We start from the raw sequence: 13,748 nt of genomic DNA, 5'->3' as shown, positions 1-13,748 counted from the left end.
TAAAGTTGCAGGATATAAAATTAACACACAGAAATCCCTTGCATTCCTATACACTAACAATGAAAAAACAGAAAGAGAAATTAAGGAAACAATACCATTCACCATTGCAACAAAAAGAATAAAATACTTAGGAGTATATCTACCTAAAGAAACAAAAGACCTATACATAGAAAACTATAAAACACTGATGAAAGAAATCAAAGAGGACACAAACAGATGGAGAAACATACCATGTTCATGGATTGGAAGAATCAATATTGTCAAAATGGCTATTCTACCCAAAGCAATCTATAGATTCAATGCAATCCCTATCAAGCTACCAACGGTATTTTTCACAGAACTAGAACAAATAATTTCACAAATTGTATGGAAATACAAAAAACCTCGAATAGCCAAAGTAATCTTGAGAAAGAAGAATGGAACTGGAGGAATCAACCTGCCTGACTTCAGACTCTACTACAAAGCCACAGTCATCAAGACAGTATGGTACTGGCACAAAGACAGAAATATAGATCAATGGAACAGAATAGAAAGCCCAGAGATAAATCCACGAACCTATGGACACCTTATCTTTGACAAAGGAGGCAAGGATATACAATGGAAAAAAGACAATCTCTTTAACAAGTGGTGCTGGGAAAACTGGTCAACCACTTGTAAAAGAATGAAACTAGAACACTTCCTAACACCATACACAAAAATAAACTCAAAATGGATTAAAGATCTAAATGTAAGACCAGAAACTATAAAACTCCTAGAGGAGAACATAGGCAAAACACTCTCCGACATACATCACAGCAAGATCTTCTATGACCCACCTCCCAGAATATTGGAAATAAAAGCAAAAATAAACAAATGGGACCTAATGAAAATTAAAAGCTTTTGCACAACAAAGGAAACTATAAGTAAGGTGAAAAGACAGCCCTCAGATTGGGAGAAAATAATAACAAATGAGGAAACAAACAAAGGATTAATCTCAAAAATATACAAGCAACTCCTGAAGCTCAATTCCAGAAAAATAAACGACCCAATCAAAAAATGGGCCAAAGAACTAAACAGACATTTCTCCAAAGAAGACATACAGATGGCTAACAAACACATGAAAAGATGCTCAACATCACTCATCATCAGAGAAATGCAAATCAAAACCACAATGAGGTACCATTACACGCCAGTCAGGATGGCTGCTATCCAAAAGTCTACAAGCAATAAATGCTGGTGAGGGTGTGGAGAAAAGGGAACCCTCTTACACTGTTGGTGGGAATGCAAACTAGTACAGCCACTATGGAAAACAGTGTGGAGATTTCTTAAAAAACTGGAAATAGAACTGCCATATGACCCAGCAATACCATTTCTGGGCATACACACTGAGGAATCCAGATCTGAAAGAGACACGTGCACCCCAATGTTCATCGCAGCACTGTTTATAATAGCCAGGACATGGAAGCAACCCAGATGCCCATCAGCAGATGAATGGATAAGGAAGCTGTGGTACATATACACCATGGAATATTACTCAGCCGTTAAAAAGAATTCATTTGAATCAGTTCTAATGAGATGGATGAAACTGGAGCCCATTATACAGAGTGAAGTAAGCCAGAAAGATAAAGAACATTACAGTATACTAACACATATATACGGAATTTAGACAGATGGTAGCGATAACCCTATATGCAAAACAGAAAAAGAGACACAGAAGTACAGAACAGACTTTTGAACTCTGGGGGAGAACGTGAGGGTGGGATGTTTTGAAAGAACAGCATGTATATTATCTATGGTGAAACAGACCACCAGCCCAGGTGGGATGCATGAGTCAAGTGCTCGGGCCTGGTGCCCTGGGAGGACCCTGAGGAGTCGGGTGGAGAGGGAGGTGGGAGGGGGGATCGGGATGGGGAATACGTGTAACTATATGGCTGATTCATGTCAATGTATGACAAAACCCACCAAAATGTTGTGAAGTGATTGGCCTCCAACTAATAAAATAATATTTAAAAAATAAATAAATAGGAAAAAAAAAAAATAAAGTTAGTCTGATTGATTCCTTCACATTTTCCAAAATAAAATACCAGAATTGATAAATTCATTAAAAGAGACACACCCACTCAGCAAGGCAAAGTGCTATTGAAATATTCTTGTGATTTTATGGTTACTATTACAATTAATGTTCTTTTCATGGCTTGAAGATTTTCATAAATTTAGAGCTAGCCACTACTAGGAAAAAGCTTTGTTTCTATTTTTTACTAATTTATCTGGTAAATAGTTCCTGAACTGAAATTTCCAAACTACTTTCTGAATTCTTGTTTTTGATTGCATATTTTCTTATGCTAAGGAGTTAAAAATGATTTCAACGTTCAACGTATGATAACTATTTTTTCATGGTAGAAATCAAAAACAACTGGCATTCATAGCTCAGAAAGAAAACTTCCTATCAAAAAGAAAAGTAGACATCAAAAATATGGAAGAAGGACTTGTCACTCTCGGTGAGCTTCATCGGTATGTTTATTACCTTTGAACATTTTAATCTTCCTTCCTCTGCATTTATTTTTTAATAAATGGTAATAAGCCTGTAAAATTTGAAATATACTATAGAAAAGGAGGTTCATAGTTGTCTATCTCTATTTTACAGTCCAGAAAGGTCATTATTATTCAATCTTTCAATGAAAGGATAGACAGATGCTGAGGTCTACATAAGCTGCTTCTAATACCTACATTAGAGTCTCCACATTCCCCTCCACCACAGATCCACAAGCACATCTTCCATTCTTAATTACTACTTATCACTAATTCCGGAATCTATATTGGCTTTCTAAGTTATGGAAGAAAGTGAAGTTTATAGTCGCTCAGTCGTGACGGACTCTTTGAGATCCCATGCGCTGTAACTCGCCAGGCTCCTCTGTCCATGGGATTTCCCAGTCAAGAATACTAGAGTGGGTTGCCATTTCCTTCTCCAGGGGCTCTTCCCCCACCCGGGGATTGAACCTGAGTCTCCGCATTACAGGCAGATTCTTTACCATCTGAGCTACCAGGGAAGCCCCCTATACCTGTGTATAATGTCTAAATTATACATTGCAGCAAATCAGAACTCAATCTAAAATCCAGAGTTCCTCACCAATTTGTTGACCTAAACCCTTCCTATGTCATAGTTATTTCCCTTCATGTCCTCTGTATGCAGTAAGTTTGCCTCAGTCCCAAGCGTCCTGACTATCTGCTCCTTTCCTCTGTGTGTTTGCAAATGATGATGTCTTTTCCTTGGTGAGATATCACCTCCATGTTCTTCCCCCTATTAAATATTATTCTCTAATAACCTGTCCTCAACTGCCTCGCCAAAAGCTGTTCTTCCTTATTCTTGGCTTCAAAACTTGCAAAATCAGTTTGCACTGGCCAGAAAATTGTAATTGTCTTTCCATTAGTCTGGCACTAAAATCTTTAGTTGTACTGGTGTTTTGTCTCCCAATTAGATGGTAGCCTTATTGTGCTACCACAATAAGGTTGCATTGTTGTGAAGAATTATATTAAGTCTATTATACATTTGACAGCTCCCATAAATGCAAAATCCAATATGTTTTTCTCATTTTTAGAGCAACAAAGGAAGTATATCGGAAACAAATAAAAATCCTGAATGAAAACATGGAAAGAGAAACTCAGAGATGGTAAAAAAAAAAAAAAAAAAAAAGCGTATTTATATCATAAGTACTGTATGTTGTCTTAATTAACAGTGCCCCAAAGTTGGAAGAAATCAGAGTGCTTGTTGGTTGCTAGAGTCCATGGAAGTTATTTCCCGCAAAATTAAATTGTCTTAGTTCTCTTGGCTCTAGATGTGTTTGTTAGTTTGATATTTTGTTAATTGAACAGAAACAAAGTTTTTCATTCCAATCATGCGAAGTCACCAGAATATAATTGTCAAGATTTGTGACAATGAGTCTTACTCATCCAGGCGGCCTATGTGGACCCTTAAGGAAGGTGATGTGAAGGGACAGAGGAGAGTGGTTAAGCACACAGCCTCAGCAGATGAACTATTTGGTTGTTTTGCCTCAGTATTTGGTTGTTTTGCCTCTTGTTAGCTCTATGACCAGGGCTAAGTTATTCAATATCTCTCTGTTCCCATCCCTATAAAGTGAGGAATGATAGTAGTCCCTGCCTTGTAAGATTGCATGAATGATAAATGAGATGATCTATGTGAAGTGTATAGCCCAGGGCCCAGCACCTAGAAACTTAAACACCCGCAGATACTTAGGTATATTTTATTGTTGTTGTCATTGTTATTATACTATTTACAAGACTCTAGTTGCACATTTTTACTCTTCTCTAGTTATCTTTATTATGTTATGGTGGAGAGGAAAATTTGAGAATTCAGGAGCTTGAGACTTCTTACTAGCACTTTGAGTAATTTAGGTAATTCCTTTTCCGTTTCTGTCTGGGACTTCTCCTTTTTCACCAACCCCTGAGCCTTCCCCATTTCTACCCTTTTATAGAGGAGGTAAGCTATCAATTGTGGTTTGTCGACCGCCCTGCTGAATGTACTGACACAACTTCGTGTGAAGCAGCTTGCAGAGATGGCATTTGGGCAGTTAATGTTTTGTCTTATTTTTTCAACTAATGTGCCTAGTCTGCATCATCAATAGCACAGATAATTTTGTATGATCATAATACTATTTGTTTTGCCTTGAATTCCTTCATCTTTTCAATGAACTGTGATGTCAGTTTGACGATAATTCTTTTTGTTCTCATCTCCAGTATTATAGCTCAGTGGAAAATAGCTTGTTTGCGAAAAAAACATGCACGTTGGATCAAAAATATAAAAGATGAAATAAAAGAACTTATAGATAAAATTCAAGAAGCTGAAAATAGGCGCAATGAATTAATAGAAGAGGTAAAGGAACTCAAGGAGCTTGTGTTCGCTCTCTTTATTGATTGCATATCAGTAATTCTTCAGTATTTCATTATGCTTTACCTTATTGCTGGTTTCATGTCTAGAGTAAATTATGTAACTTTCTTAAGAAATGTATCCATTTGCTGTGTATTAACTGTAGGAATTTAGTAAAATAGCAATTCTCTCCAGAATATGATTTTGAAGTATGTAACTGAAACTTGAGGACAGAGTTTAGGGAAACTATCTCTAAAAATAAAGGGACTAAGCATCATTTATTTAGCTCCTATATTTATCCTCTGCCTACCCTCCAGCCCCTACTGGTTCCATGCCCAACTTCCTAATGCCATTTACACATGTTGTTTGGTGAAGAAATTAATCTCTGAAGGGAAAAAACATCCCCCCCCCCCAGTAGTTACTGAGACAAATTAGCCAAATGTGATGCAGAAAGCTATTGATTTATCTGACTGTTTGAAAATATAATACTGACTGCTACAAGACAGATGATAAATTCTCATTTTTTCCCTAATTAGACCAGTATTAGACAACACGATATCAACGAGTTTGTGGCACAGATAGAACAACTTACATTAGACTTAAAACAAGAGGAGGATGCATTTGTTATCAAAGAACAAAAGTTAATTCAAGAATTAAGCAAGTTTGAAGTAAGTTTTATTTTATATCTAAGAACAATTTTTTGTGGCTGTATGAAGGGGTGGGTATATTTCATGCTATTCAGTTAGTGAAAGTGAAAGTTGCTCAGTTGTGTCTGACTCTTTGCAGCCCTATGGACTATACAGTTCATGGAATTCTCCAGGCCAGAATACTGGAGTGGGTAGCCTTTCCCTTCTCCAGGGTATCTCCTCAACTATTCAATTAAATGTAAAGTAAATCTTCTAGTTTGAATAAGACTACGATTAAATTCTGAATATTTCTTCTTTTCCTAAAAAAGAAATAGAGCAACAAGAAATATTTTTTTAGTTAAAAAAAATCACACGCTCCAAGTTATGTAGAAGTGCTGGCAAAAATCCATGGAGATAAGGTGGAGTATTGGGGAAAATCATGCAGAGCTGAAAGAGGTGACAGTGGGGGAGAGGAGTGAAGGGTGAGGGAGACCTAGAAGGCCAATCTCAGAGGTTCTCCTTAAAGAGAGGGCATGGTACTGGCCTGGAAACTGCCGGGGGCTGCCCTGGGATAGAATAGGACATGGATGCTGGAGAAAAAGACTCACAGGGCAGAGTGGAAACAATAGAAAACTAAAAGCTGACAAGGTGATGGTGTTACCTTGACAGGCAAGGGCATGTTTCTTGGAGACCACCGTTAATAAAGTAGCTGAGAAGTAAAGAAGCGGTAATAGAAGACTTCCTGAACTTGATTCAGTTTGAAGAGAGGGAAAAAGGCCTGGCTACTCCAAAGAGCAGCTTTATTTGAAGGCAGCAGTGCCTTGCTGTAGCAAGGAATAGGCAGTCCTTACATTTCAAAGTTTAGATCTTCCCCTGATCCAAGCCCACTCTCCGCCCTCAACCATGGCCGCACACACTCTGCCATGCCCTGCAGAAACACTCTGCAGATAAATGGTCCCAGAAAAAGTCAATTCTAGAAGCAGAAAAATCTTCTGCACAAAAATACTATGAGAAAAACAGGTGAAGGGGGAATGAAACTTTCATAAAATGAAGAACACTCAAAAAATTGTTCTGGAACAGTTGAAAACTATGATTCAACATTCAACTCTGAATTCAGAAAAAAGTTCATAGAGGTGCCAAGGAAGATTAGCAGCGTGGAAATACAGGAACTCAGGGAAGAGACGTCAGAAGGGGATGACCAGAAATAGCAAGAGGGGAAATGGAAACTGGCACAACTCAGGGAACAAACAAGGGAAAGAAAGCATTGCACAAACACATACAAAATTAGAAGGAACAGAAGGAAGAAGCAGCAAGGTGGAAAGCATTTCTCCATTGGTCATAGCATGTCTGGGTGCTCAGTATCCTTCTAAATTTTGAAAAACAGAAATTTTTAAAAGGGAGGGGGACGGATAAAGAGCTTTGTCCTTATGAAACATTCCATTGGGGTGGGGGGGTGATTGAAAATAAACAGTAGAACATGTGATATTTTCAATGGCAATAAACGTTATAGAGAAAATAAAAACAGGAAAGTAGACTAGGGTGAGTGTATATAATGCAGTCTATGTGCCATTTTAAACAGGGAGTCAGAAAAGGGTACAGCCCTGAGGGATATGAGGAAGTGTGGTGTGCAGACATCTGGAGAAGGTGGCTCCAGGCAGAGGACATGCTGAGCCTCAGGATTCTGAGACAAGACTTTCTATTTGAGGGATGACAGGGAGGCAGCGTGGCTGCAGCAGCATAGGGGAGAGTACCAGCCGGCCGGGGACTCATCTTCCAGAAGCAGATGCTGACATGGAATTTGGAGTTCAAATGTTTATTAGGGTGTAATGCCTATGAAAGGATTAGGCGTGGGCCACTCTGTAGGCTGCAGACTCTCTCTGGGGAGCTCCTAGCAAGGATTATCCACAGCAAGAGGCCTGCCTTGGGCAGAAATGGCCTCACCCTTGTACCATCTCCTTGCTCACACAGTTAGTTGGAGGCCGCTGAAGAGCACGGTCTTGGCTAGATAGCCAAGGTCGCTCTGAAGGAGCCAACCACCCTGGAGGCTGTCAGCCAGCCACTTCCCTTGCCACAGGTCACTGAATTCTTCCTTGAGGGGAGATCTAAAAGGGGCAACTCCAGGCCTACCCCTCCTTGTAGGTCCTCGTGAATACATTCTTTCGCTCTGCATGGGCTGGGAAGCCATTGGAAGGTTCTGAGTGAAGATTATTTATTCTGAAATCATATGGCCTTCACTTAAATAGGATCACTCTAGGTGCTATATTGAGCAGAACTTAGGAAAGCAGTGGTGGATACAGGAAGACCAATTAGGAAGTGAGATCAATATGCTAAGTAGCTTGACTCAGAATGGTAACTGAGGGGTGGTCAGAGGTAGTCATCATCTCAGATGATTTTTGAAACAGAGATGACAGAGTTTACCCATCATACTTAATGGTAAACCAGTGAGGACAGTCAGGAGTAAGACAAGGACACCATTTAACACTGCATTCAAGCTTATATAATGAAATAAGGCAAAATAAGTAAATTAGAAGGGTAAGACTGCAGATAGGAATATTTCTGCAGATAGTCTGTTTGCCAGGCTATGTGCCCCCTGCAGGGCTGTGTCCACCTGTGCCTCATTTACACAAAGACATGGACAGATGGCAGCCTGGGTGCTTCTATTATAAATCCCTTTTCCCCTTGAAAATCATCATCAAAAACCCAAGGCACATTGGAATCCCATTTCTGCCTTTGGTTCAGTTGGCATGAGGAGCCCAAAATTGAGAGGCAGTAACCTCAGATATTGGTTTATGGGAGTGTTATTGTACACTTGGTGGGATCATTCTCACCAGTAGTAAGACCTCTGGATGGACAGAGCCCAAATTCACAGGGAGGGAAAGCAAAATCAGTAGCTTTCATAGTGAGTCTTTCATCTCTGGGCTACATATGCACACGGCTCAGGACACAGGGAAGCTGTGGGAGAATTTGAATGATCTGAAGAAGCTGCCCACCTCCAAGAAGCCGAGCCAGCAGGCAAACCCCCCTTGCTTGAGCTGCAGCAGCACCTGGTACCCAGTCCTCTCTCCAAGCGTAAAACAGAACATGGTTTCTTGTTAGGGTGGTGCTGGCAGCCTAACCCTTGTGCAGGCAATGGGAATGAATTAAAGTATGCACACACTTCCTTATGTGAGGAAGGCATCCATTGTTAGGCCATTCTTTTTTTAGAGAGCATAGTATAGGTAATACATGATTCAGTTTCTGAACAGTGCAGTCTGGAGAAATTTACTCCTGATTCTACATTGTAATAATTTTATATTATGCTGTTTTATGTTGTTTTTGTCTTTCTATGTTATTCATAAGGATTCTAATGACAGTCTGGAAGGGGACCTATCCAGCCATTAAATCACTATGTTATTGTAATTAGGGCAAGCAAGGTGCTCTATCAAAAAGAGGCCAAAATACAGTGAACATAAGCAAGATGTGCACTGAAGGGTTAACAATCCTCTGTCTTTTATTGGGAAATTGATTTTAGCTTAATTTTCTGGCTCCTTCCCTTGGTAACCTGATAAAGATGGATTATCAGGTATCATCAGGCAACATTGCTTGTGCAGAACAACACTTTATTGGTGTGCTGCATCTTGACCAGAATAACTAATGGGAAACCAGAGCATTGGGCTTTCCTGGATTTGGTGCCTCTTTTAAAAGGGCATGTCCCTGGTATGGACTCGGAAGGTATGCCCAAAAGATGTTGGCTCCAATTTGATTATGAGGCTTCTAAGCCAGGGAGGACTTCACATCCACCCCTGCGGGACTCTTTCTCTTGGGCTGAGTTATCACTTTGGTGGGGTCAATGGACATTAGCCTCTGGTTGGCTGTGTTGAAAGGGCACCTCCCGTTGGGGAGACAGGCCTGATGTTGCTGGCATTTAGGTTTCTTTTAAATTATCTGTGTGTTCACCTTAGATAAAAATAAAAAATAAAAGTAAACTGGGTCAGGTGTGGCCTGTTTAAATCTTAAGAGTCCTAGTATCTAGTTAAGAAGCCCCTGACGTGGTCATTACAGAAGAGAGATTTTTATTTCTCTTCCCTGGTACAGACTGAAAGGGAGGAGGTTGAGGGCTGGAAAGGCTGCTCTGCCATCCTCAGCAGGAGGCTAACTTCTGCGGGTCCAAGTGTCAGCTTCCATTCTAACCCTCTTCCAGCAAGGGGCAAGAGGAAGGACCCAGGAGGCATGGACTTCTTCCTGTTTTAGGGGCAGGACCCAGAACTGGCATACCCCACTTCTGCTCATAAACACACTCAGTAGGGAAGCTGAGAAATCACTCTCGTTGGCAGCCATCTGCTCGGCTAAAATTCAGGGGTCCTGATGCTACCAGACAGGAGAGTGGATAGTACATGTAAACTGGTTGTCTTTGCCTTAGTCATTAGTTTAAGTCCACCCTGACTTTCTAAAAGAGACTCAACTATATTCCATTTGAAACTAAATAAAACCTGAAAACAGATCACCAGCCCAGGTGGGATGCATGAGACAAGTGCTCGGGCCTGGTGCACTGGGAGGACCCAGAGGAATCGGGTGGAGAGGGAGGTGGGAGGGGGGATCGGGATGGGGAATACGTGTAACTCTATGGCTGATTCGTGTCAATGTATGACAAAACCCACTGAAATGTTGTGAAGTAATTAGCCTCCAACTAATAAAAAAAAAAAAAAAAAAAGAAAAGAAAGATGTAAAATAAATAAATAAAACCTGAGTTTGAATGAGTAAGCAGGCATTTTCATGTTTTGCTTTGGGCACTTTTAACCCATTAATTGTAGTATTATATCCACTTATTTCTACTGCCTCCCCATTTCTTACTTACATCCACATTTCTTAGAGCTGGCATATATTTTGTTTTACTGTGCTTGTGCTTAGTCACTGAGTTGTGTCTGACTCTTTGCGACCCCATGGATTGTAGCACCCCAGGCTTCTCTGTCCATGGGATTCTCCAGGCAAGAATACTGGAGTGGGTTGCCATTCCCTCCTCCAGGTTTCATAACGTATGATCAATTGAAAGAAAGTTTCTCAAGTATATCTCAGAGCACATATAAAGTAACAGCAATAGAACCATAGCAGTCAAGCTTTAGAACCGAAAGGATCTTTGGAGAGCCCAGCAATTTAATCTCTTAACATTATAGATTGCCAGAGAGTGAATCAGCCAACAAATACTTATTAAATATCTAGTGTGTGCCAGATATCTTTCTATGCAACTTAGGATAAGAGGTGTCCAAGACAGAATTTACTGCATCAATGAACTTACCTTCTACTCTAGAATATTGTGTGAATTCTCCATAATCATACCTCACAATCAGCTTTCTGTCTTTCAAGCAAAGATTTGCTGAAGAAGCGCAAATTAGCAAAGAAAAAGAAGTTGAGTTAGTCGAGTGTCTTCCACAGCTTCAGGTGGCAGAAGAAGAATTCACGTACAAAAACAGAAAATTTGAAAATCTCATTGAAACTGTCACAGGTAGATATGAATGAAGTACTTAGTAATTGACTTCAAGCCCAGGTACGGATTTCTCTGTTGTCTGCTAAAACAAGGTGGGTCATTCATCACAAGCCAATAGTGAAATTCTCTCAAGCTTTTTCCATTATCTTTAATTCTCCATTCTCTAGTTTTTGCCTCTTCTAGTTTCCTCTTCTCTGCACCACAATCTTACTGTTAATTCTTGACAAATTTTTCTTCTTCTCTTTTAAAGACTGTTTAAAACTAAGAATTAGTAACAACTATATTATATAGTTTCTGTCTGTACATGGTAAAGGTAGAACCAATTTCTTTACCTTCTACCATGTGGAAAATTTTTTGTTTCTTAACATAAGTTTACAAATTATATCTTTTTCCAGCTATGACTTTAACCATTTATCAAGTAGGTACTCCTTAGATTTTTTTTCGCTAATCTAATGCTAAGGCAGAGATAGATAAGAACTTGTCTCAGATCTGGGGGCTTCATAAGGATATGAAATATGTCTGAAGGCATGTTTTGTGTTTTAGTGCCTGGCACAACCATGTGTGTGTTTAATATAAAAAACAATTATTCTCTCCAAGAAGTTGGCTGTGGTTATCTAAACCTGAACCCAAAATTCCACAGATCTAGAACCATCCTAGAGGTGTGACTCTTGTCTTGAATCTGGGGAGTGAAGGGTCATTATCCAAGAATTTAGGTTCTTAAGCAGGACAACTTCCAGCATTTCTATCTTCTAGATGATAGAAGAAATGCCATTGGAAACAGGAGGCCAGGACCAAAATTACAGAAAGTACTGGAATGAGAGTAAAAAATGTGCACTGTGGTGGGACTGACCAGCTGGCAAAGATGACTATGGGGATAGGAATTAAAACTGTGTGTCAAAACAGGGCAGTCACATGGAAGCCCGTATGCTGAAATGTGAAATAGATATTCAAAGTGAATAGCGGTAATTGTCAAAGAGGGTAGATTTTTAAGAATGTAAGATTAAGAATAAGTGCCTAGGTAATTGCTCTGGTTCCCAGTCTTCAGCTGGTTTCCGCTTTTGCCAGGTTTTCATTTGGTTAACCCAGTTAAGTTTCATTCATCTTTTACCACTTTTACCAAGACTTACAATTTGTATATATTCTGTTGCCAGATATCTACTTCTCCAGCTTTCCTCCATCCCTTCTTGCACTGGGTGGAGGATATAAGAAACACTATGAGTATAAAAATAAGCAATATATTGCAGTATATATTGCAGGACTGATTATCTTCAGTCAAAGCAAAGGGATGAAACACTGAAGAAAGGGGAAGAGGAGAAGGCAGGAGAAAAGAAGGAAAGGGGACATAAGAGCAATGTGCTTCAGGCAGTAGGAACTCAACCTTTTAGTCCCTTACTCATAAATAGGGTTAGATAGTCAAAAATCACCAGACATCTCAGGAAAAAACTCCAAAATGAATGAAAGAAAAGAAAGCAGACAGAAAAAGAGAATTTGGTAGAAAAATGGACAACACAGAGAACATAATATGGATTCTCAGGGAGTACATATTCTCTCTATATTATTATATATAATGCATATATATTCTCTATTTATTGCAGAGAAATATGTTTTTTCTCTTATAGAGAATATATCTTAAAGGTGTATTCTTAGAGAAATAAAATAAGATATTGCATTTATGAAAAAACAAGACACTTTTAAGAACAGAGAACATGAAACAGTTAGTAGAAATAAAAAATATTAAAAAATATATATAACAACTAAAATTTTAGAATTCAATAAGAGGATTATAAAAAAGTTAAGAGGATTTCTCCAAAAATAGAAAAAAAAAAAACAAGAAGATAACAGGATAAAGGGTAAGGAAATTATAAAACTATTTTGAGATGTCAAATATCTAACTAACAGGAAAGACAGAGAAAAATGGAAAGTATAAAGTTATCAATAAAACATTACAAAAATATTTCTCAGAATTGGACAATATGAATTTCCTATTTGAAAGGGACCTATCAGATTCCCAGTACAATATATGAAAGAAAAGACACTAACTAAGCCACATCACTGCATTTCATGAGAAAAAAAAAAAAGAGAAGATTATAAAGGCTTCTAGAGAGAAAAAACAGATTTTACACAAAAGATTAGGTACCAGCATGGTTTCAGACTTCTTAGCATCAATGTAACAGTAGAATTTAGAAGGCTTTGCCTTCAAAATTTTGAGAGAAAAAAATTTCCTACATTATATACCCATCCAAACTATCAGTCAACTCTATTCTACATCTACATTCTACATTTAGAGATATAGAATAGATATATATTTAGATATATAAGATCTCATCTATTGTGTCTCAGGAAGCTACACAAAATTTGTTTCAACAAATAGAAGAAATAAATTAAGAGAAAGAAGAAGGTATGAGATTCAAAAAGCAGGAGGTCTAACATGAGAGAGATGCAAGGGAAAGTCCCAGGAGGTCAGCTTTGCAGTAGGACTAAAGAAAAATGTACAGAAGACAGTGGGGGAGGGCAGAAGAATGGAACTGATGGACTACTTAATGTGTTTGACCACATGGGAAGTAATTTTCAGAAAGATTTTATAATTCTATTATAGATTTTGGTGTGAATTAATGATATATACATGGAAAACTAAGCAAATATTTTTTAAGTGAGGTAATTTTTAACTCCAGGAAAAACAAACAAAAACTATACAAGAAAAGAAATATAATCCTACTGTACCATTTGTCTAACCATGAATAAACTTTGCATTATTATAATGATCTGAACAGTTGGAATTCATTTAAACAAAATCTGTAAT

At 38.6% G+C, this 13,748-nt stretch overlaps 1 protein-coding gene across 1 annotated transcript in view; it reads left to right on the top strand.

Moving 5' to 3' along the window:
• Positions 1–13,748, top strand: part of CCDC175 (coiled-coil domain containing 175) — a 72,181-nt gene that overhangs the window by 36,217 nt on the left and 22,216 nt on the right. The window contains exons 10-14 of the mRNA XM_065940314.1: positions 2,380–2,490; positions 3,576–3,647; positions 4,732–4,867; positions 5,398–5,529; positions 10,828–10,966. Of these exons, the coding sequence (XP_065796386.1) occupies positions 2,380–2,490; positions 3,576–3,647; positions 4,732–4,867; positions 5,398–5,529; positions 10,828–10,966 (590 nt within the window). The remainder of the gene's footprint in view (positions 1–2,379; positions 2,491–3,575; positions 3,648–4,731; positions 4,868–5,397; positions 5,530–10,827; positions 10,967–13,748) is intronic.

Source organism: Muntiacus reevesi, chromosome 7 (genome assembly GCF_963930625.1).
Source record: "Muntiacus reevesi chromosome 7, mMunRee1.1, whole genome shotgun sequence".
Lineage (NCBI taxonomy): Eukaryota > Metazoa > Chordata > Mammalia > Artiodactyla > Cervidae > Muntiacus > Muntiacus reevesi.
The sequence above is the reverse complement of the archived record's forward strand: the minus strand, read 5'-3'. Positions and strand labels throughout refer to the sequence as shown.